This window comes from Mesoplodon bidens, assembly GCF_964165515.1.
Source record: "Mesoplodon bidens genome assembly, chromosome: 10".
NCBI lineage: Eukaryota > Metazoa > Chordata > Mammalia > Artiodactyla > Ziphiidae > Mesoplodon > Mesoplodon bidens.
Window position 1 is genome coordinate 66612085 of NC_138172.1, and position 22249 is coordinate 66634333.

The following is a 22249-nucleotide window of genomic DNA, read 5'->3' on the forward strand; positions in this document are numbered from 1 at the left end:
CTTTCAATCTATATCATACAGGTAGAATTTATTTTGAAGATTGTGTTTTGGGGACTCCATTTAGTGCTGAGCTGAACTTATTTTATTGTCCCCTTTATTTATTTGCACAGAACCTCAGAATGCTCTAAATCAGGTAATAAGCAGCAGTGTGTTCGTTTTTAAGTAGGACACATGAACAATGAGTTGGCATTTAGACTCAAATCCCATGGTGCTTTCTATCCACTGGGACCCTTACTTAGGGACAGGATTCCTTTCCCAGAGGTAGAGCGGTATCCTAAGGAAACTGCCAGCACTGCTTTTTGGCTCCGTGTTTTAAGACTGGGAGAGAAGATGCAAACCGAGAATAGCAAAAATTTAAGTTCATCAACTGATGTCCCCTAAAACACTGAACATTAAATGACACAGGCCTACCAGATACTACATTTCTTGTAGTGGGAGGGAAGAGCAAAAGCTTTTCAAAGTTTGAGTATTTATTAGAATTTTTAAATAAAGAGAACTACGATTTTAATTTCACATCTTGGCTATGTTTTGACAAAGGAGATGCCACTAAGAGTATAGCAACAAACTCCTGTCCCAAGCCAGGGATTGATCAGTGCCTCCCACCCCCAGCCCTGGTCTCAAGACCCTTTTCTGCATACTTCTCGACTAAACAACACAATTGGCAAATGAAGCCAGCATCAAACCTGTATCAAAACCCAACAAGACAGTTTGCAGGGAGCCAGTGCATTATGTTGCTGTTCTAATAACTGATTAAGCATTCTCCCATAACACTTCTCAGCGGACGATGGACCTTTCACATCCCAGTGGGAGACATATTTAATATTTCTGAGCATGCTCCATGGTGCAGTTACAAGTGCTATAACATTACAAAGACAAGCAAACATCTGAATTTTCCTCCTGTGTACTTTTCAGGAACGTAACATGGTTACCCAGAACAGGGACAGGACTGTACAGCTGCGCTTGCCAAGTATAGTTGGATGCTTCAGAGCACAAGGACAATATCCAGTTCAGCCCGGTGTAAGGCATGGATGCACAGAGAGAGAGGCCTTTGTCGGCGATAAGTAGCATTATGGAAAAAACTCCAAACCAGCAGGATAGAAACAGTGCTCGACGCTCCAGTTTTTTAGATAGTAATCCCAAGAATCCAGTTCAAATCCCTATTGTCAACATGTAGGGAGGAATTCAATTTCTAGCACTGTTTCTCCAGATCTGAGCTGAGGCCATTTGCTCCTGGCTTGGTAATAAAAAAGAAAATAGGTTTCTTCCTGTTTCTGTCTTGGCGTGGAAACACAGCTTCGAGAAGAGAAGGCCATGAGTCCTGGGAGTACTATGAAGGTAGCTAAACTCTTCCCATACCCTACATAACTACAGTTGATGACTGGGGAAAAGAGAGAGGACAGGGAACTTTACCTAGCCACTAGCATCAGAAACAAAAAAGTAAATTAATTGTGAGGCTCTCCACTTCAGAAACACCTTGAATTTAAAAAACAAAACTTTGAAAAATTAAACAGTTAAATCCCTCTTCTAAAAGTCATTTATTTACATATTATATGCCCAGTATATAATGTGTAGATAAATGTATCCTGCAGTGAAAGTGACCAACCTGCCGGACTTAACAGCACATTACAGGACAAATTCTTGAAAGATTTCATCTCATATTGGTATCTTTTAATTAAAAAAAAAAAAAAAATCTGGCCAGGGCTGGGATGAAACAAACAGGAACACTTCAGAATCCAAGGCAGAGGGAAGGCTGTTTGCCTCTTTAGAGAATTGTAGGGGTGTGAAAAGGGAGAGACAGATCATGCACAAAAGTACTGACAAATTACACACCCACCCCCCACCCCCTCAATAAAAAGAGAAGAAAAAGCCCCATCACTTAACACCAAACAGCAACATTATCAATAAACCCTTTCTCTGCTGCCCATCATGCCTTATTTGAAAGAGGAGGCCTGTGAGGAGAGGTGAAAGAGCAAGGGTGAGAGGGAAGACCTGCACTTCAGTCTAGTTTCCAATTTCCATTTCTCTTACAGGAAATCTTCAGTCATCTGATGCCTGGCATCGAGCTCTGAGCAGAAACTGAGTAAGTGGTGGCCACGAGCGGGGTGCCATTGTTGGCTGAGTAGCCTTGCCTCAGCGTTTCAAAATACGATGCTTGCACCGGTTTGTGATACTGCAGCACTTTTATGGCATCTTCTATTTTAAACCATTCCCGCTTCCTTCCTGTCGAGGCAGAGAGAAAAAGAAATTAGTACAAAAGGAAAGCAGCAGGTTTCTGACCCTAAAACTTTTGAGAAAATGTAGAAAAAAACATGGAAGCAATGGTTATCAATGTTTTTCTTTTCTTTTTTACACTGAAGTATAACTGACCTACAACACTATGTTAGTTCCAGGCGTACAACATAGTGATTTGATATTTCTACACATTACAAAATGACCACGATGGTTATCAACATTTAAAAAACATGTAAATCTATTTTTCCTTATTTTCTTTTCTTACAAGGGTGATGCAAGCACACTTTATATGCTTCAAATATTACACAAATGCCTAATGCAGAAAACAGGTAAGAAATCTGAAAACTGAAGAGCTGAAAGTAATTGTGTGAAATCTGCCCTCTAAAGAGAACCACTGCTAGTGGTTTCCTCTTGAGCTCCTGGGCCTCTGGGCCTTCCTCGGCTTGTACATAAGTGCCTGAAGCCCGCCAGCAACCCCATCTCCTGCAAAAATAGACATGAGCATCAGCTTCCAGAATTACCAGGATGGCTGACTTGTAATCAGTTATTTATTTTAAAATTTTTGTATAAGAGTGATATATCTACAAAAAAGAAAATATTTTCTCAAAAAGAGGAAAATATAATCTCAACACAATCATTATTAACTTTTCAGTGTATTTAAAATTTTTTTCAAATGCATGTTTTAAAATCCTCCATTATTTTTTCTCTTACAAAAATAACAAAAGAACATTGGTTAAAATTGGGAAAACAGAAGAAAGCATAAATAAGATAATTACCTGTAATCTTATAAACCAGAAGTAACTACTCTTAATACCTTAGTGCATTTGCTTTTCTTTCATCTTATTTGAAAAAGACACAGTTATTTCAGCAACTATAATTGGGATCATGCTTTAAGGTGCTCAGAATCCTCAGAGGCCCTGATGGAGTGCTGTTGTTAGGAACATGGACACTGAAGCTAATATGCTGGGCTCCAATCGCATCAATGGCTCTAATGAGCTGCACAGCTTTGGGGAAGTTACTGAACCTCTCACCTCTCTGTGCCCCACTTTCTTCATCTATAAAATAGAGATAATAAATAGTGCCTATCTCACAAGTCTGTTGTGAGAGCTAATATGTAAAGCATTTGAACAATACCTGGGACAGAGTACATGCTGTAAGAGTTTGCTTTACTATTACTGTTGTTGTTGTTGTTATTGCTTCTTTTCCACTTCACATTGTTTCTTAAGCACTCTTCTCTGTTGTAAAAGTATGACATTTAATGGTTGCATTACATCGTAATATCTAGCATGGATATAATGTCATTCACTTAACTATTTCCCTATCATTGGACATCAACGTCTGCAATTTTAGTTATTATAAATAATGCTACACTTAAAAAAAAAATTGAACACTATAGGGCTTGTGATACTGTCAAACAGCTTTCCAGAAGGATGTACCGATCCCCAATCCTGCTTTTGTGTGTTGGAATGTCAGTCTTACCACACTCCTGCCAGCACTGTTAACTTTTGTTTGTCATTGCCAATTCTTTAGGTGAAAACCAGTACCTCATCTTTGTTTGCACTTCAAATTCATGTTTTAATGTAGTTCTAATTAGTGTATATACAATTCTATATACCCTGTTTTCAGTCACCAACCTGATCTCATAAGCACTTTCCCATGGTGTAGAGCTTTCATAAGTATGCTTTTAACAGCTGCCTAACGTTCCATCAGATGAATGGACCTTAGATCACTTAACATTTGCTGACCTGTACATTTTAAGACCCAATTTTTCATCTGTAAAAGGCTCATCTGAAGGAAGGCTCATAGGCTTATTCCCATATTTCAGATTGTTTCATTAGGGTCAATTCTCAGCAGTGGGAGTACAGGTGCAAGGCCTGTTTGGATATTAATAGAGCAATGGTACCTTAAAAATTAGTATCAAAAGTGTGTGACTCCCACCCGACAGAGTACTCTGAGGACAGGGCCAGCCATACCACTCACCTCTGTCTCTTTTTCAGGCCCCAGCACTGGCTGTCAAGGAGTCTATTTTTAATACCCCCCCACTGAATTTATTTATACTTAAATTTATTGCATTCTTACCAAACACAAAGCAATTAAAAGCTGAAGAGCTATAAAATGCCCAGATCAACACTGTGAGAGGCATGATGGCAAAGCATATACTAACAATAAAGAAAGAGGCTTTGGTAAGTGAATTATATCTGTTTGCCAATTTACAACAGAAGTTAAATTAATATTACACTTTTCTAGAATATACTTTCCTTCAGAGCTAAAAGATTAAACCATGAGCCAACCATTAAAATCACCTCAATTTTTAGGTCAAAAGACATATATACAGACTTCCCTGGTGGCACAGTGGTTAAGAATCCGCCTGCCAATGCGGGGGACATGGATGGGTTCGATTCCTGGTCCGGGAAGATCCCACATGCCACAGTGTAACTAAGCCCATGCACCACAACTACTGAGCCCACACACCTAGAGCCTGTGCTCCACAACAAGAGAAGCCACAGCAATGAGAAGCCCGTGCACTGCAACAAAGAGTAGCCTCCACTTGCCTCAACTAGAGAAAGCCCATGTGCAGCAACAAAGACCCAACACAGCCAAAACAAAAAAAAAGGACATATACATGCAGTAGTGATCTGAGATCAAAGAAAATGGCTCCTTAGGAGAAAGTCGCATGCATCTGAAGGGTAACATGAATATAACTGGAAACTACTCCCATACTCTATACCTACTATACAGCTCTGGAGGGAGGAGCTCACACAACCAAACCGACAGTTTTCTCTAACAGTATGAATAAGCACTGCAAGGAACAGCCACGGTCCTGCTTGAGGTTCATGGCCAGCAGTGGGCCTAGCATTGTGGAGGCCTTGATCAATACCTGCTTGGGAGGATCCAATTTGGTTTTAGAATCAACAGGTCTTATTTTTATGGGCCGCATTTCTAAATGTTGACTATGTACCCAACTCTGGCTTCCTCTTAAACATTTCAAAATAGTACCTTTCACAAGTTCAAAAATGGACATCCTTCTGTTATTTCTTTTCTTTATCAGGCTCTCATTTGTGGTTCTGGGTAATGACCTATGGCATGGCCAGGGCCGGTTGTGGGGAGCTCTTTGGAGGCCATCTGGGGATAACTTACCAATGTTAACTGAGTCTTCCCAGTCTTCCAGCACTTCTGTGACAATGAGCACATAGACATACGTTCTGTGCTTCCTCTCCTGGTTCTGAAGGGCAAAGAGGGACAGAGAAAGAGTTTTTCCTTAGAGAGCTGAGATTATGTAAACATCCAGAGAGCTTAGACCCAAGGATTCCTTTCACTTTTTTTTTTTTTTTCTTTTTGCGGTATGCGGGCCTCTCACTGTTGTGGCCTCTCCCGTTGCGGAGCACAGGCTCCGGATGCGCAGGCCCAGCGGCCATGGCTCACGGGCCCAGCCGCTCCGCGGCATATGGGATCCTCCCAGACCGGGGCACGAACCCGTATCCCCTGCATCGGCAGGCGGACTCTCAACCACTGCGCCACCAGGGAGGCCCTCCTTTCACTTTTTATCATCCTACAATCAGATATGGAATAGCACCAGCTGGCCTATTTAAAACATGCCACACTTGAATCTGAGGGTGAGCTCTTTGCCTGGGTTTCCAAAGCCAAGGCTTTACCCTCTTTTTTCCACGCAACTTCTCAAGAATACTGAGAAAAGGATTTGGGACCTCTTGAGAAAAAGGCACCAAGTAAATTTAACTAGCTAGAACACCAGAAAGAGAAGAGACTGTGGTGGGCAGGGGTCCCATCAATGTGAGCAAGCTGATTATCTCACACATCTCCCCTCCTCCTCCTAACCCTGCTCATCTTTATTCCCTGATTTCCTACTTTCTCCAAATCTCTACTCCAGCCCATGTCCTTGTTTGTCTCTTGTGCTATAGCTACTTATCTTCCACTTCTCTGTCTCCTCTACTCTTAACTACCCCTCCTCACATCTTGGGAGGAGAGGAAGAGAGGTAGACACGGGAAAAACAATTCTAACAGATAATTCTAGTTGTTTGGAGGAGATTATGGGATTTTAAAAAGAATGCGTACGTTATTCGCTGTTGGTGCTGCACTGTTTTGAAAACTTGGTGAAACAAAGATGGCATCTTTCCTAGATTAAGACTGCAATGGACAATGTTTATGTCCTCCCCCGCCCCCCAATTCATATGCTGAAATCCTAACCACCAAGGTAATAGTATTAGGAAGTAGGGGACAGTGGGAGGTGATTGGGTTATGACAGAAGACCCTCATGAATAGAATTAGTGCTCTTTTAAGAGACCCCAGAGACATTTCCTCTTCTGCCATGTGAGAACACCGAGAGAAACTGCTGTCTATGAACCAGGAAGTGGGTCCTCACCAGACACTGAATCTGCTGGCATCTTGATCTTGAACTTCCTAGCTTCTAGAACTATGAGAAATCAATTTCTATTGTTTATAAGCCACTCAATTTCTGGTATTTTGTTACGGAAGCCTGAATGGCCCATGGTAAAGATATACGTGGTTATTAATATGATACCAACTGCACCAAAGATTTTAACAGACTTACCTCAAAAATTCCGACTAATCTTCCCAATGTCCCTTTTACTCCAGCCTGAAAAATAAAAAAGAAAGATTCATACATTGACATTGCTTACATTGCTGGTCTCATTCTGAATCTTTTCTTTTTTTTAAAAATAAATTTATTATTTTTGGCTGCGTTGGGTCTTCATTGCTGCGTGCGGGCTTTCTCTAGTTGCAGCGAGTGGGGGCTACTCTTCCTTGCGGTGTGTGGGCTTTAGGCGCACAGGTTTCAGTAGTTGTGGCTCGCGGGCTCTACAGCACAGGCTCAGTAGTTGTGGCTCACAGGCTTAGCTGCTCCGCGGCATGTGAGATTTTCCCAGACCAGGGCTCGAACCCGTGTCCCCTGCATTGGCAGGAGGATTCTTAAGCACTGCACCACCAGGGAAACCCTCATTCTGAATCTTCTTGACCAATTTGTAAAACAGAAGTAAAAAAACTAGAGGACACAGCTCAGGTGGACTCCAGGTCTGTGGGGGTCATACCAGTGTGTCATCTGTGTCACAGACTGATAACAGTGGGGTATGCTCTAGGGAGAGAAATTCCTCTCATCTCTTCCCTCTCTCACCAATGCAAAACTGGCCAAACAGAGGAAGATAATCAAGGCCATAGCCATACAAAAAATATTTTGAGGTATGAATTACTTCCTTCATTTACCCATTGATTCTACCAATATACCCTGAATGCCTAATCTGAGCCAGACAATGGTGTAGATGCCAGAGGTATAGTGATGAATAGGCTAGAACACAAAGTCCATGAGAGCAAGACCCTTATCTGACTCGTTCTTGGCTGTCTGTACCCAGTATGACTAGAAAAGAGCTCAGCACCTGGCAGGAGCTTCATAAAGAATAAGTCAACAAAAACATAGACCTGGTGGGACTTCCCTGGTGGTCCAATGGTTAGGAGTCTGCCTTCCAATGCAGGGGATGCAGGTTCGATCCCTGGTCAGGGAACTAAGATCCCACATGCTGAGGGGCAACTGAGCCCACGTGCCTCAACTGGAGAGCCCAGGCGCTCTAGAGCCTGCACATTGCAACTAGAGAGAAGCCCACGTGCCACAACGAAGATCCCGTGTGCTGCAACTAAGACTCAACACAGACAAAAATTAAAAAAAAAAAAAAAAATCTGGTAATTCTGCTAAATGACAGGTTTTATGACAGGAATGCACAGAGCATGTGATGGACCGAGAATTAGGCGAGAGGGGCAGCTTTGCACAGTGATTAGGTCTTTGTAGTATATACTCTGTTTATCCCATCAGCCCTTTGGTATTTTTTTTTAGATCTGTGACTTTCTGAGGCATTATAGGTGACTTTTTCACTCTATTCCAACTTACTAATTTTCTTTTCAGCCATATCCTGGCTAGAGTTATCCATTTCTGGTCCACTTTTAATTTGATTTTTTCATCTTTACTTGTTCTTTACATATCTACCTGTTTCCATGATTTTAAAAAAATATTCATTCATTCATTCATTCATTCATTCATTTCTGTGTTGGGTCTTTGTTGCTGCATGCAGGCTTTCTCTAGTTGCGGTGAGCGGGCTTCTCATTGTGGTGGCTTCTCTCGTTGCAGAGCGTGGGCTCTAGGTGCGCGGGCTTCAGTAGTTGTGGCACGTGGGCTCAGTAGTTGTGGCTTGCGGACTCTAGAGCACAGGCTCAGTAGTTGTGGCACACAGGCTTAGCTGCTCCGTGTCATATTGGATCTTCCCAGACCAGGGCTTGAACCCGTGTCCCCTGCATTGGCAGGCGTATTCTTAACCACTGCACCACCAGGGAAGCCCTTCCATGATTTTTGTTGTTGTTGTTCTTTTAAAATAGAAGTTATTCCTTTATTTATGTTTTGAACATTCTGAAAATATTTAAGTTCTTTGTCAGGTCATGCTATAAAATTCATTTTACCTGAAGTAAATTCACGTTCCAACTGGTGAAGGGCTTACTTGTGACGCTGCTTTCACCAGGCTCTCCAGAGCCAGGTCTTAAAGTGAAAATTTAGGGTTCCTGCTTCAAGGTAATATAGGGAATACTGTAGATAGAGTCCCATCCTTTACTGTGCACTGCACCTGCATCCTCTCCCTACCTAGGCCCATATCTTCCTTTTTTTATACAGCAGGTTCTTATTAGTTATCTATTTTATACATATTAGTGTATATATGTCAATCCCAATCTCCCAATTCATCACCCCCCCACCCCGCTTTCCCCTCTTGGTGTCCATACATTTGTTCTCTACATCTGCGTCTCTATTTCTGCCTTGCAAACCGGTTCATCTGTACCATTTTTCTAGATTCCACATATATGCATTAATATATTTGTTTTTCTCTCTCTTACTTCACTCTGTATAACAGTCTCTATGTCCATCCACGTCTCTGCAAATGACCCAATTTCGTTCCTTTTTATGGCTGAGTACTATTCCATTGTACATATGTACCACATCTTCTTTATCCATTTGTCTGTTGATGGGCATTTAGGTTGCTTCCATGTCCTGGCTATTGTAACAGTGGTGCAATGAACACTGGGGTGCATGTGTCTTTTTGAATTATGGTTTTCTCAGGGTATATGCCCAGTAGTGGGATTGCTGGGTCATATGGTAATTCTATTTTTAGTTTCTTAAGGAACCTCCATACTGTTCTCCATAGTGGCTGTTACATTCCCACCAACAGTGCAAGAGGGTTCCCTTTTCTCCACACCCTCTCCAGCATTCGTGGTTTGCAGATTTTCTGATGACGACCATTCTAATTGGTGTAAGGTGATTACCTCATTGTAGTTTTGATTTGCATTTCTCTATTAGTGATGTTGAGCAGCTTTTCATGTGCCTCTTGTTGGCCCATATCTTTCTAAAAGTCTCAGCTCCTGGTGTCCTTTCCATTGGGTACTTAGCCTCCCCCTTACTCCAAGGGCTCCAACCACCAGCCATGCAAGGCCATGCAGGCTGCAACTTTCCTCTGCTGTTCTGCAATTCTGCTCTGTTACTGATCTATGGAGGTATCCACTTTGCTTTTGAGTCAGGCTGTCTTTTTAGCTTTTGCCTTTTATATCTGTCTCTGCTAGGAGTAGAGGGGGTGAGAGGTGAGGGAAAGATTTCCCTGGAAATGCCTGGAGGATGCAGTAACTTGTTTTCTATTACAACTGCCATGTTATTTTGTACAATACATTAAAAATTAAGGCAAATATACTTTCTAAAGACAGTAAGTGCTCAATAAGTTTGTACAGAATAAAATTTAAAATAAGTACTCCAAAAGTTCTTTAGAGATATTCAGTAATAGAAACAACAGAAGCCAATTTAAAGGCCTAGATTCCTAGATAAGCTATATTTTGAAATTAATTTTTGCTAATTATCTGTCAAGAAATTACTTTCCTTTCTCTTGCCAACACGCCTATTTCTTTTCCTATTCTTTTCCCATCCATTCTTTTCCCCATGTGGCTTTTGGTCTACTTCAATGGAAGTGTGCACCTTTTCTTATTTAAATTGCTTTTCTACGTTTTTAGAAATAAGTGCACTCCACAGCCAGCTAAGACTAGCTAGACTGTACTTCATGAATTAACCAATGAAGCTGCCTGAACAAGTGGGACGTGCTGGCAAGCTGTCCTCATCTGGAAAGCCAATGCTGTACTCTGATCCTAGGCAGCCCAAACATGCTCAGATCAGCTCCTGAGATGTGTCACCTGTGCGCTTGTCACAGGCCTCCACTGACAGGGTCTGGGAGTAGAGCCGTCAGGCTTCAGGGGAGTGAGGGCCGTGGTGGGTTGGCGGAGGGGAGGCAGCACAAGATTCATAGAGGTTCACAGAAGACATCATTCACATTTCTCTTCTGCAAAGTGGAGAAAGTTCTCTTCAGCAGTTACTGTTCAATTATTTACTTTTCTTAAAAGAAAACAAAAATGCAGAAAAGAAAATAATCTCCAAATTTTAAAGGCATAAATCAACTTAATATTATGACAATTTATTTAAAACTTTTAATTATAGTAATTTCTGCATTCAACATCAACATGTATCTATGATTTACTCTGTGTCAGAGGCAGTTGGGAAAAGTATAAAGACATTTTTCTTAATGAAACAGATGCATTTTTATAGTCTAGAGTAAATCAAATAATGCTGTCATCTGTACACTGAAATACACTGGCATTTATTTTCACTTCTAATTAATCTAACTAATCACTTCTAATCAACACTAGTTTTGTTTCTTAAATGTTTCTTTCAAGTTTTATTCTTGGAAGATCTACTTGGGAGAATTCTATCTAAGGTGATTGTACCAATGATTATCTATGGTAAAAAGCAAAGAAAGATTCTTGTATTTACCAGTTTTTAAAACTGGGCTTTAGCAGTTTTCTTAGGAGGAGGCTCCTCTTTTGTAAGAAAATGGATTTCAGTTCTTTAAAGCCATAGTGCCGATAAGAGGAAGATTCCTCATAGGCAGAGTTTCTCCTAGACAGAGTTCACTGTAACCATTTTACTTTTTCACAATCTTCCACAGTCCAACTTTCATATCCTAGCTCTCTCTCAAATGCTGCCACAAGCAATTGGAGAGAGATATTTTTACCTCTCATATGATTCTTGCACGCAGGATGGGGTAGGTGTCAGGGTCACATCTGACAGATATTTGGGGATAAGATTTGATTCAGAGTATATGTAAGTTTGGTCCCGTCAGGTTACTGGTATAGACCTGATTTTCTCAAAATCATACGAAAGCAGTTACAATTTCTGTCTGTATTGTCAAAAGCCCCTAATCCAGAGAAGTCTTTATTTAAAAGCCCATCTTAGCTAGTAGTAAGAATTCCAACTAAAATATCTACTGCCCTTCATTATTCAACCATATGCAGGTGAGTGCTTTCTTGAACTTCAAAGTATACAATATCAATTCTAATACTTGAGGTCTAGTTGACAAAAATTACCTGAGTAACTGGCTACTTTTTAAAAAGGAAAAAACACAAATGCCTTTTTTCCTTTTGGGGTGTTTTTACTGAGATTGGAAGTACTGGGTTGGCCAAAAAGTTCCTTCGGTTTTAAAGTAAAAATAAAAGACACGTTTTTCATTCTCACCAAGAACTTTATTGAATAATGTACTCACCATGTTGTTCCACTACCTTTTTCCATTTTTCAGGCAACTTCATAATTCCATCTTCCAAAAACATTTTTTTAAAACATATTTATTGGGGTTTCCCAAAACTTTTTATCTTTTTGAGCAAAGAACTGTTCTATGTGCCTTTTACAGTCTTCCAGGGAATTGAAATTTTTTCCATTAAGAGAATTATGTAAAGACCGAAATAAACAGAAACCTGAACGGGCAATGTCTGGTGAATATGGTGGATGAATCAGAACTTCCCAGCCAAGCTGTAACAGTTTTTGCCTGGTCGTCAAAGAAACATGCAGTCTTGTGTTATCCTGATGGAAGATTATGCGTTTTCTGTTGACTAATTCCAGATGCTTTCATTGAGTGCCGCTTTCAGTTGGTCTAACTGGGAGCAGTACTTGTTGGAATTAATTGTTTGGTTTTCCGAAGGAGCTTATAATAGAGGACTCCCTTCCAATCCCACCATATACACATCACCTTCTTTGGATGAAGACTGGCCTTTGGTGTGGTTGGTGGTGATTCACTTCGCTTGCCCCAAGATCTCTTCCATTCCACATTATTGTACAGTATCCACTTTTCAACGCCCATCACAATTTGTTTTAAAAACGGAATGTTTTTGTTACATTTAGGTAGAGAATCATGTGGAAATATGGTCAAGAAGGTTTCTTTCAGTTAGCTTACGTGGAACCCAAACATCAAAGCAATTAACATAACCAAACTGGTGCAAATGATTTTCAACGCTTGATTTGGACATTTTGAGTATGTCGGCTATCTCCCCCGTGGTATAACGTTGATTGTTCTCAGTTAATGTCTCGATTTGATCGCTACCAACTTCAACTGGTCTACCCGACTGTGGAGCATCGTCCAGCGAGAAATCTCCAGCGTGAAACTTCACAAACCACTTTTGACACGTTCAATCAGTCACAGCACCTTCTCCATACACTGCACAAATCTTTTTTTGTGTTTCAGTTGTGTTTTTACCCTTCTTGAAATAATAATGCATAATATGCCAGAAATGTTGTTTTCTTCCATCTTCAATATTAAAATGGCTACACAAAATTCACCAATTTTGATAATTTTTTAAAAATGCACGCTGATATGACAGCTGTCACAATACAATCTAACAACATTTTTAAACGATTTATTTATTATTTATTTATTTTTGGCTGTGTTGGGTCTTAGTTGCGGCACATGGAATCTTTGTTGAGGCATGCAGGATCTACATTGTGGTGCGTGGGCTTCTCTCTAGTTGTGGCGTGCGGGTTTTCTCTTCTCTAGTTGTGGCGTACAGGCTCTAGGGTGTGTGGGCTCTGGAGTTGTGGCACACGGGTTCCAGAGCGTGTAGGCTCTGTAGTTTGCAGCACGCAGGCTCTAGTTGAGGCACGTGAGCTCAGTAGTTGTGGAATGTGAGCTTAGTTGCCCCGCGACATGTGGGATCTTAATTCCCTGACCAGGGATTGAACCTGCATCCCCTGCACTGCAAGGCAGATTCTTTACCACTGGACCACCAGGGAAGTCCCAACAAAATTGTTTTGAATGAAATTAAAGATAACTAAGCGCAAAAAAAAAAAAAAAGATAACTAAGTGCTACTACAGCCATCTTACAGAAAAAAACGAACGAACTTTTGGGCCAACACTATATTTATCTGTAAAGGGCTGGACTGACCAGGGACACTCCAGTACCCCCCTCTTTCCCTCTAGCAGTCTCCTGGGGTGTGTAGTTGAAGCCTAGGCAGAGGCACTGATGTGATGGGCCTTTGAACCTGCCCCTAAAATGATCTCCTACCACAAAGATCCCTGACTTTGCTGCTTAGTTTGGATAGGCATAAAGTGGACCATCACCTTCTGAAAGCAATTTTTTCACTCTCAGGTGAATATGGTGGCAGACACAGATGGCTGTTTAGCCCACAAGAATTATCCCTTCCTCCTTGCTACCAGTAAGACCCAGATTCTGTTCAGGTGAGAGCTATGGCACACTTGGAACCGCATAGGGAGTTCTGCTGCCCTCTGCAGTGAAAGGTTTAGGGGTGCTGTGTATGACCCAATTCTGGGTCAGTGGTTCCTGAGAGGATGTTTCTTGGAGGCTTCTAAAAAAGATTTCCCATCATGATAAAAAGAGCTGTACAAAAAGAAACCCTATACCTCCTTGCTTGTCAGGTGGGGACCTGAAACTTGGAACTGCAACAGTCATCTTGTGATCATAAGGGTTAAGGCCTAGAAAATCAATAAGAAGTGAACCAAAGTCCTGACGGCTGAGCTGCTGAAGCAACAGGGTAATGGCCAACCCCTGGACCTCTTATGTGAGAAAAATAATTAGTGATGTTAAAGCCAGTTTTAGTCAGGTATGCTGGCACCTGTATCTGAAAGCTGCCTGCTACTTCCCTTGATTTAAAAGGCAGCTCTCTGAGGAAGACTGCATATCCCAAAAGAAAAATTCTGTACATTTAGGGAGCTGTAGTATAAAATCTTCCTCTATTAAAGCAATAAGCCCAGGCCCAAAAGAAGCTCAGGGGAACAACTCTAGTGCAAGTGTCTATATGAGGAAACCTATGAACAAAAATATATGGTCTTCAATACACATAACTTTCTGGTATCCACCAAACTTGTCAATTATAGAAGGAAAGAATTACAGTGAAGACAGATGGAAGTAAATGAGAAGACAGTTTAAGTCCACTGAAATCCCATCCCAAGGTTTTTTTTTGCTTTTTAAATGAAATATTTCAAATGTCAAAAAACTAAAGATAATAATAAAATAAACATTCAGGTAGTCAGGTAGTCACTAACCAGCTTTGTCAAATAGTAATGTATCATTTTGTGTCATTTTTTTTCTTAAAAAATAAAACTACTAGTACAACAGAAGCCTCTTGTGTATTCCCCACCTCCTGCCAGAAGTAACTAACTACTACTCACCTAAATTTGGTTTTTATCATTCGATCATATGTTTTTACACTTCTACTACTTAGGTATATATCCACTAGTAATGGTACATAGTATTTCCTGCATGTTTCTCTACTTGATTAAAAAAAAGAATTATAAAGTCTGCAACGTTTTCCTCTTCAATATCATGTTTCTGACTTTTAGCTATATTGATACATGTGGTTTTAGTTAATTCATTCTAACTCTTGATCAATAATTTAAAGAATTTATCACAATTTATTAATCTGTTCACTTTTTGGTAGACATTTAGTCATGCTATTATAAAAAACATCGCCAGGCTTCCCTGGTGGCGCAGTGGTTGAGAGTCCGCCTGCCGATGCATGGGACACGGGTTCGTGCCCCGGTCCGGGAAGATCCCACATGCCGCGGAGCGGCTAGGCCTGTGAGCCATGGCCGCTGAGCCTGCGCGTCCGGAGCCCGTGCTCCACAACTGGAGAGGCCACAGCAGTGAAGAGACCCGTGTACCGCGAAAAAAAAAATCGCCAAAAAAAGAACTTCTCTTACAGATATCCTTGTTACTTACCATGTGTGGGAGTTTCTCCAAGATCTATAACTAACTGTCAAATTTCTGAATCACAGGGTAAAAGTACCTCCAATTTTCCCACTTATTATCACGCTGCTCTCTGCAGTAGATCAGCTGCAGAAATGGCTGCAATTCTCTCCCTGTATCCATGTCCTTTTTTTTCCCGGCTGTGCCGCGCAGCTTGTGGGATCTTAGTTTAGTTTCACTGCCCTCAGCAGTGAAAGTGCAGAGTCCTAACCACTGGACCACCAGGGAACTAACTCCTGTACCCATATCCTTTGAAGTGTAATTTTGCAGTTCTTCCTATCAAGAGATAGAATCTATTTACCCACTCCTGGCCTTGTGACTTGCTTTGGCCAACAAAATGCAGAAGGATGGTGTACCAGTTCCAAGCCTTGGCCTCAAGAGGCCTTACAGTTTCCACTTTTTCTCTTGGAACTCTGCCACCGCCATGTGAGCTAGTCTCCTAAAGGATGAAAGACCAGTCTCAGCTGAGGATATCACAAAGCAGCCTACAGCCAGCTAACCTCCAAAGTGAGACAGCCTAGCTAAGATCAGCACAGCTGCCAACTCAACGCAGAGCTGGCTATAGATAACTGAGTAGTCGAGCTGACACGGGAAGCTGACCCATGGGCTTGTGAGCAATAATCAATACTTGCTTTTTTTTTAAAAAAAATTTACTTTATTTATTTATTTTTGGCTACATTGGGTCTTCACTGTGTGCGGGCTTTCTCTAGTTGTGGAGAGTGCGGGCTACTCTTTGTTGCGGTGCATGGGCTTCTCACTGCAGTGGCTTCTCTTGTGGTGGAGCACAGGCTCTAGAGCGCAGGCCCAGTAGTTGTGGCACACGGGCTCAGTAGTTGTGGCTCACAGGCTCTAGAGCACAGTCTCAGTAGTTGTGGCGCATGGGCTTAGTAGCTCCGTGGCATGTGGGATCTTCCCGGACCAGGGCTCGAACCCGTGTCCCCTGCATTGGTAGGTGGATTCTTAACCACTGCGCCACCAGGGAAGCCAATACTTACTTTTTAAGCCAATGAATTTTGGGATAGTTTGTTTTACAGCAACAACTAACTGACATATTCTCCAAGTATAGAGGCAGTATACAAGTTCTTGTACCTTGTACCTCTTGCTCCTTTTTAACGCTGGTGCTTGTTATCAGCTTTTTTAAAACTGTGGGTCAATATAGTGAGTATAAAATTATAATGCATAATTTTAAAATTGAAATCGTGCACTTTTCCTATGTTTAATGAACACTGAGATTTCTTCGTCTGGGAATTCATACTCTTTATCCATTTTTCTTATGTGTTCATTGACCATCTTAGTGATCTTCAGAAATTATTTATATCTTATCCTCTGTGGTAAATATTTTCTCCCAATCTGGCATTTGTCTTTTATCTTTACTTTTGATGTCCTTTGCTAAACATGTTTTTACCAGACATTGCTGATTTTACTTTTTTTCTTTGTGTGTGTGTTTAATGTCTTTTTAAGAAACATGTCCCTGTCCCCATGGCATAAAGTTAGTCTCCCGTATGTTTTCTATGATCCAGCAAAATAAATTTGGGAATTTATTCCCAAGTAGCCAGAAGAGTCCCATGGATATTACTTTGTTTTACTAATATAGTTGTTAATTTATGTACTAATATCACATGGTTTTAAACTAATATAGCTTTATCTTAATACCTGGAAAGGTAGTCTCTGCCTCTGTTCTTTTTCAAAAACTTCAAAGCCACTTTTGTACCTTTATTCTTCTACACGAATTTCAAAAATCAGTTTTTTAGATCTCTTGAAAAATCCTTCGGGGATGTTTACTTTTATTTTTGAAATTTGGGGTTAATTCAAGAAAAACTCAAATCTTTACAATATTTAGTCTTTTCATTCAAGAATAGACTCTGCATTTATTCAGGTCTTTTTAAATTCCTTTAATGAAGTTTTATTATTTTTATTGTAAAGATCCTGCACTCTGTTAGTCTACAGCAAGGTATTTCAGTTTTAGTATAGTTCTGCTATTGTGAATAATGTATATTTTTTAAAGTTGCATATTTTCTAGTTGATTATCACTTGTTTAAAGAAACATTGCTGGTTTCTGCATACTGATCCTTTTTGTCTTGCAACCTTTTTAAATGCTTTTACTAGTTCTACTAGTTTCTATTGTGTTTTTTTTTTGTTTTTCTTTGGTTTTTTATAATTAATGGTCACACCATCTGCAAATAATGACAATTTGCTTCTTCCTTTTGAATCTTTATTTTTGTCTTACTGCAGTGGCTAGGACCCCAGTTCAATAACAAATGGCAGCATGATAGCAATCATAACTGTCTTATTCCTGTCTGCCATAGGAATGCTTTGAAAATTTCAAAAATATAATGTTTGCTATAGGTTTTTATTACTCTATCAAGTTAAGAAATTTCCTTTTATTTTATGTTTGCTAACAGTTTTTAAGACGAAAGGGTACTGAATTTTAATAAATACTTTTTCTTCATTTACTGAGATGATAATTTTATCTGTTTTAAACTCTTACTGAAGTAAATTACATAAACATATTTTCCAAGACTGAACTATCCTTGTACTTTTGGGATAACCCAGTTGTGTGATATTTTGACAAAGCATTAGATTCTATTTGCTGTTATTTTACTTAGGATTTTCATATCCATGTTCATAGGTCAGAATTTACTGTTCTTTCTACTTTTAAGTATCAAGATCAGGGGTCAGCAAACTATGGCCCACAGGCCAAATCTGCCCTGCCATCGGTTTTTGTAAATAAAGTTTTATTGGAACACAGCCATAGTAATTCATTTAAGTATTGTCTATGAGGGTGTTCGCATTACAACAGCAGAGTTGAGTATTTGTGACAGAGACCATATGGCTTCTATATCTCAAGTATTTATTATCTGGCCCTTTACAGAAAAAGTATGCTGTTTGCTAATCAAGATCATACTGGCCTTACAAGAGGTGTGTAGTTATCCTTCTCTGGAATAGTTCTTTAAGGTAAGAATATATATTTTTGGAAATTTTGGTAAAATTCAACTCGTCTGATCTTGGAATCTTTTTGCTGGAGAGAGTGGCGATTACCACTTAATTTCTATAAGGATTAATGATCTACATATAGACTTTCTAATTTTTCTTAAGTAAATTTGGGTAGTTTTTCCTAGAAAATTTTTATCGAAGTTTTCAAATTTTGTTTGCAGCTTTTCATAGCATTCTCTTAATTTAAAAATCTCTATTTTATCTGTGGTTATTTCCTTTATGGATTCAGTGAGAGGTTTGTCTATTTTATTAGACAAATAAAAATAACCCACTTTTGGTTTTGTTGATCATTTCTATTTTCTCCCATTAATTCATGCTCTTTTCCTTGTTATTTTCATCCTTTTACTTCCTTTGAGAGTATCCTGTTGTTTTTCTGCTAGTTTCTTGAATTGACTGCTTAGTTTATTTAATGTCTATTTTGCTTTCTAATAAAATCATCTAGGGCTCAAAGTGAATGAGCTGCATCCGTAAGTCATGATATGAAGCTTCATGATATGAACTTTCATAATTGTTCAGCTCTATTTGCTTACTAGTTTTTGTGATTTGTGCTTTAACTCAAGGATTATTTAGAACATTTTTTTCTGTTTCCAAGTATGTTTCTCTGTCAAGCTGGCTCTATTACTGCTTTCTAATTTTACTGCACTGTATCACAGTATGTATAGTCTATATTATGGATGTTCTGGGATTTTTAATACCTCTTTTTAATACCTCTTTTATAGTCTATATTATGGATGCTCTGGGATTTTTAATACCTCTTTTATGGCTTAACATAGGATTACTTTTTTATAATTCTTTCATGTGTGCTTAAAAATTTACATATTCTTTCTTAGATGCAAGATTATTCCTCAATTTAGCTATTTGATCAACCCTATTAATTGTTATGCAATCCTTTTTTTTTGCTGCTTTTTCTATCAGTTTCTAAATGAGATGTTTTAGTCTTCAATATGGCTGGAGATTTGTCAGCTTTTCCCCATAACTCTGTCAGTTTTGCTTTATGCCGATGAAGAGCTCGCCAGGTGCACACAAGTTCATGACTGCTATCTTGTCTTGGCAGATTGTTCCTTTTATCAATATTAAATGTTCCTCTTGTCCCTTTAAGGTTTTTCACCTGAACTCTGTTTTGCCTGATATTATAATTACTATCTCAGTGTTCTTATGGTTAGTATTTGCCTGATATATCTTTTTCCAGCCCTTCATTCTTAGTCATTCAGTATTACTGTGTTTGAAAACAACATATGGCAAGTTTTTTTTTTAAATCTAAGTATGTGTCTATTAATTAGTTAGTGTAACTAAATATAATCAAGTTACATTTATTGTGATTTAACCTGGAAACTTAGCTTTAATACTGAGCCACATGGGGTCCCTTGGAGATAAGTTAGAATCAGAATCCTTAAATTTACTTCCTGTGTAGCAAGCTCTGCACTAGCCGTTTGCATTTGTAAGTTCACTGAATTAAGGGGAAGCTGTTAAGTGGCACTTTAGCCAGATAAGTTAGACCTGTCCAGGTCCAGTGGCTGTTGGTAGTTTAAAGACCGAGGAGTCTCTAGAGGCAAGGATTGCACTTAGTATTTGCTGAAGCCACTGTGAATTGTATTGGAGTCAACAGAATATACTTCCTAATGACTAAAAATCCTTTCCTGGAATGTGGAGCTGGATGGGAAAGCAAATACATCTGTTTTGGAAGAGTCATCTGGAATCAATTCATTTAGCAGAAGGCAACTGGCTCCTATCCCAGTAATTCAGTCTCTACTCAGGTTTCCAATAGAAACCAGCTCAAATACAGTACTATAGTCTCTAACTGGGCAGATTCTAATCTCCACATTAGACCACTGAATTAACTATTCATCAATGTGTAGCATTCAATTATGTGTGATAATGTAGACAGATAAATTGAGTAAAAAGATATCTTTTTAAAATTCCAATATTTAAAAACAACAGCTGAAAGATAATTTAGGAGTAGTTATTTGCAGTAAGAGAGCTAACCTTTAAATTCGGTTCTCCTAATAAGCTTAAAATAAATAATAAATAAAATATCAATTCCTTGATTTAAAAAGTGATTCTTTTAAAAAGCTGCTAGTGTTTAAGATAAATCATAAATAAAAATGATTTAATTTATAAACACATGACCTACCTGTGTTATTTTTGATGGGGGATATATCTATTGAAAGAAAGATACTCCTATTTAGTATCTTAGATGATTAGCTTAAACAAATAAAAATATTTATAGCATTACTTCAGAGTCAAAGGAGAAGAGGAGATATAATTCTAGAAAGAATTTTTTTTTTTTTTTTTTTTTTTTTTTGCGGTACATGGGCCTCTCACTGCCGTGGCCTCTCCCGCTGCGGAGCACAGGCTCTGGACGCACAGGCCCAGCGGCCACAGCTCACGGGCCCAGCCGCTCCGCGGCATGTGGGATCCTCCCAGACCGGGGCATGAACCCATGTCCCCTGCATCGGCAGGCGGACTCTCAATCACCGCGCCACCAGGGAAGCCCCCTAAAAATAATTTAAAAATTTGTTAACGTACAGGCACACCTTGTTTTATTGTGCTTTGCAGATGTGCTTTCTTTACAAACTGAAGGTTTGTTGGCAACCCTGTGTCAAGCAAGCCTATCAGTACCATTTTTCAAGAGCATTTGCTCACTTTGTGTCTCTGTGTCACATTTTGCTAATTCTCAAAATATTACAAACTTTTTCTTTATTATTATATTTGTTATGGTGATCTGTGATCTTTGATGTTATTTCTGCAACTCGCTGAAGGCTCAGATGGTTAGCATCTTTTAGCAATAAAATATTTAAGGCATGTACATTGTTTTTTTAGGCACAATGCCACTGTACACTTAACAGACTACAGTATAGTATAAATATAACTTTTACATGCACTGGGAAACCAAAAATTTGTGTGACTCGCTTTATTGTGCTATTTGCTTTACTGCATGGTCCAGAACCAAACCCACAACATCTCCGAGGTGTGCCTGTAGTGGTATACTGACTAAGTATAGTATCTCTTCTTTCTCCTAAAACCTCATTAAAATGGAAGTAGAGGAATACGACTGGAAAGGAGGTACTGGAAGAAAGGAGATTTCAAAAAAAAATTCCAAGAATGTGCAAAGTGATGAATGAGGGTTGAAAGATGAAGAAAAGCAAAAGAAGCCAGCTTAGCTTCCAGACGCTGGAGAGATTCAAGCATAGGATATGGCAGGAACAGAGAGTGAGAAGGGGTCGTGAAAGCCAAAGGTCTAAATACCAAACAACTATCCCCATATATAGAGAATGGTCTGGACCCAGGCATCTATCACCCAGACAACTCTGAGGGCTCTAATCGAAGCAGAAAAACTGGAAAGAACTACTGCAGCTTCTATGTCTATACACATCCCCAGAATAAAGCCCTCCTATTGTGGCACTCTTTTGGAAAGGTCCTGGCACAACCGCTCCACCTCCCTCCAGGCCGCTCTCTATACCCACCCATTTACACGGAGCTCCCACTCAGTGCTGCTACTGCCTCAACCCTAACTGTGACGAGACAACCACGGGTCATGAGACATACAAGGAAAGGTGCCAAAAGGAAGATCAAAATAAGTTAATGAAAATTGGCTCTGGTCGAAAGAAAAATTCAAGAAACAGAAGAAAACTTGGGGAAAATTGGTTATCCTTTAAAGAAATTAGAGAAGCTATGGCACGCTAAACAAGCACAAAATGTATGTAAAAGCAAACGAGAATAAAAATGGTAGCTTAGACCTTAAAAGTATGACTGGTGAAATAAAACACTGATTAGAAGAGTTAGAAGATAAGTCAATGAAACTTCCCAAAACATATAAAAGAAAACAAGGAGGTGAAAAGTGTGACCAAAAATGAATAAGAGTAAAGGCTCAGTCTAGAGGGTCTAATATTTAATT

The 22249-nt window shown here is 39.6% G+C and overlaps 1 protein-coding gene across 2 annotated transcripts in view; it reads right to left on the reverse strand.

Annotated features, from left to right (window-relative positions):
* Positions 1 to 452: 452 nt before the first annotated feature.
* LOC308623218 (diphosphoinositol polyphosphate phosphohydrolase 1) overlaps positions 453 to 22249 on the reverse strand; it is a 96386-nt gene continuing 74589 nt past the window's right edge. For both annotated transcript variants that reach the window (XM_081245293.1, XM_081245294.1), the window contains 3 exons: positions 6800 to 6844; positions 5371 to 5455; positions 453 to 2220 (listed from right to left, as the gene is read on the reverse strand). In XM_081245293.1, the coding sequence (XP_081101419.1) occupies positions 2042 to 2220; positions 5371 to 5455; positions 6800 to 6844 (309 nt within the window). In that variant the 3' untranslated portion in view covers positions 453 to 2041. The remainder of the gene's footprint in view (positions 2221 to 5370; positions 5456 to 6799; positions 6845 to 22249) is intronic.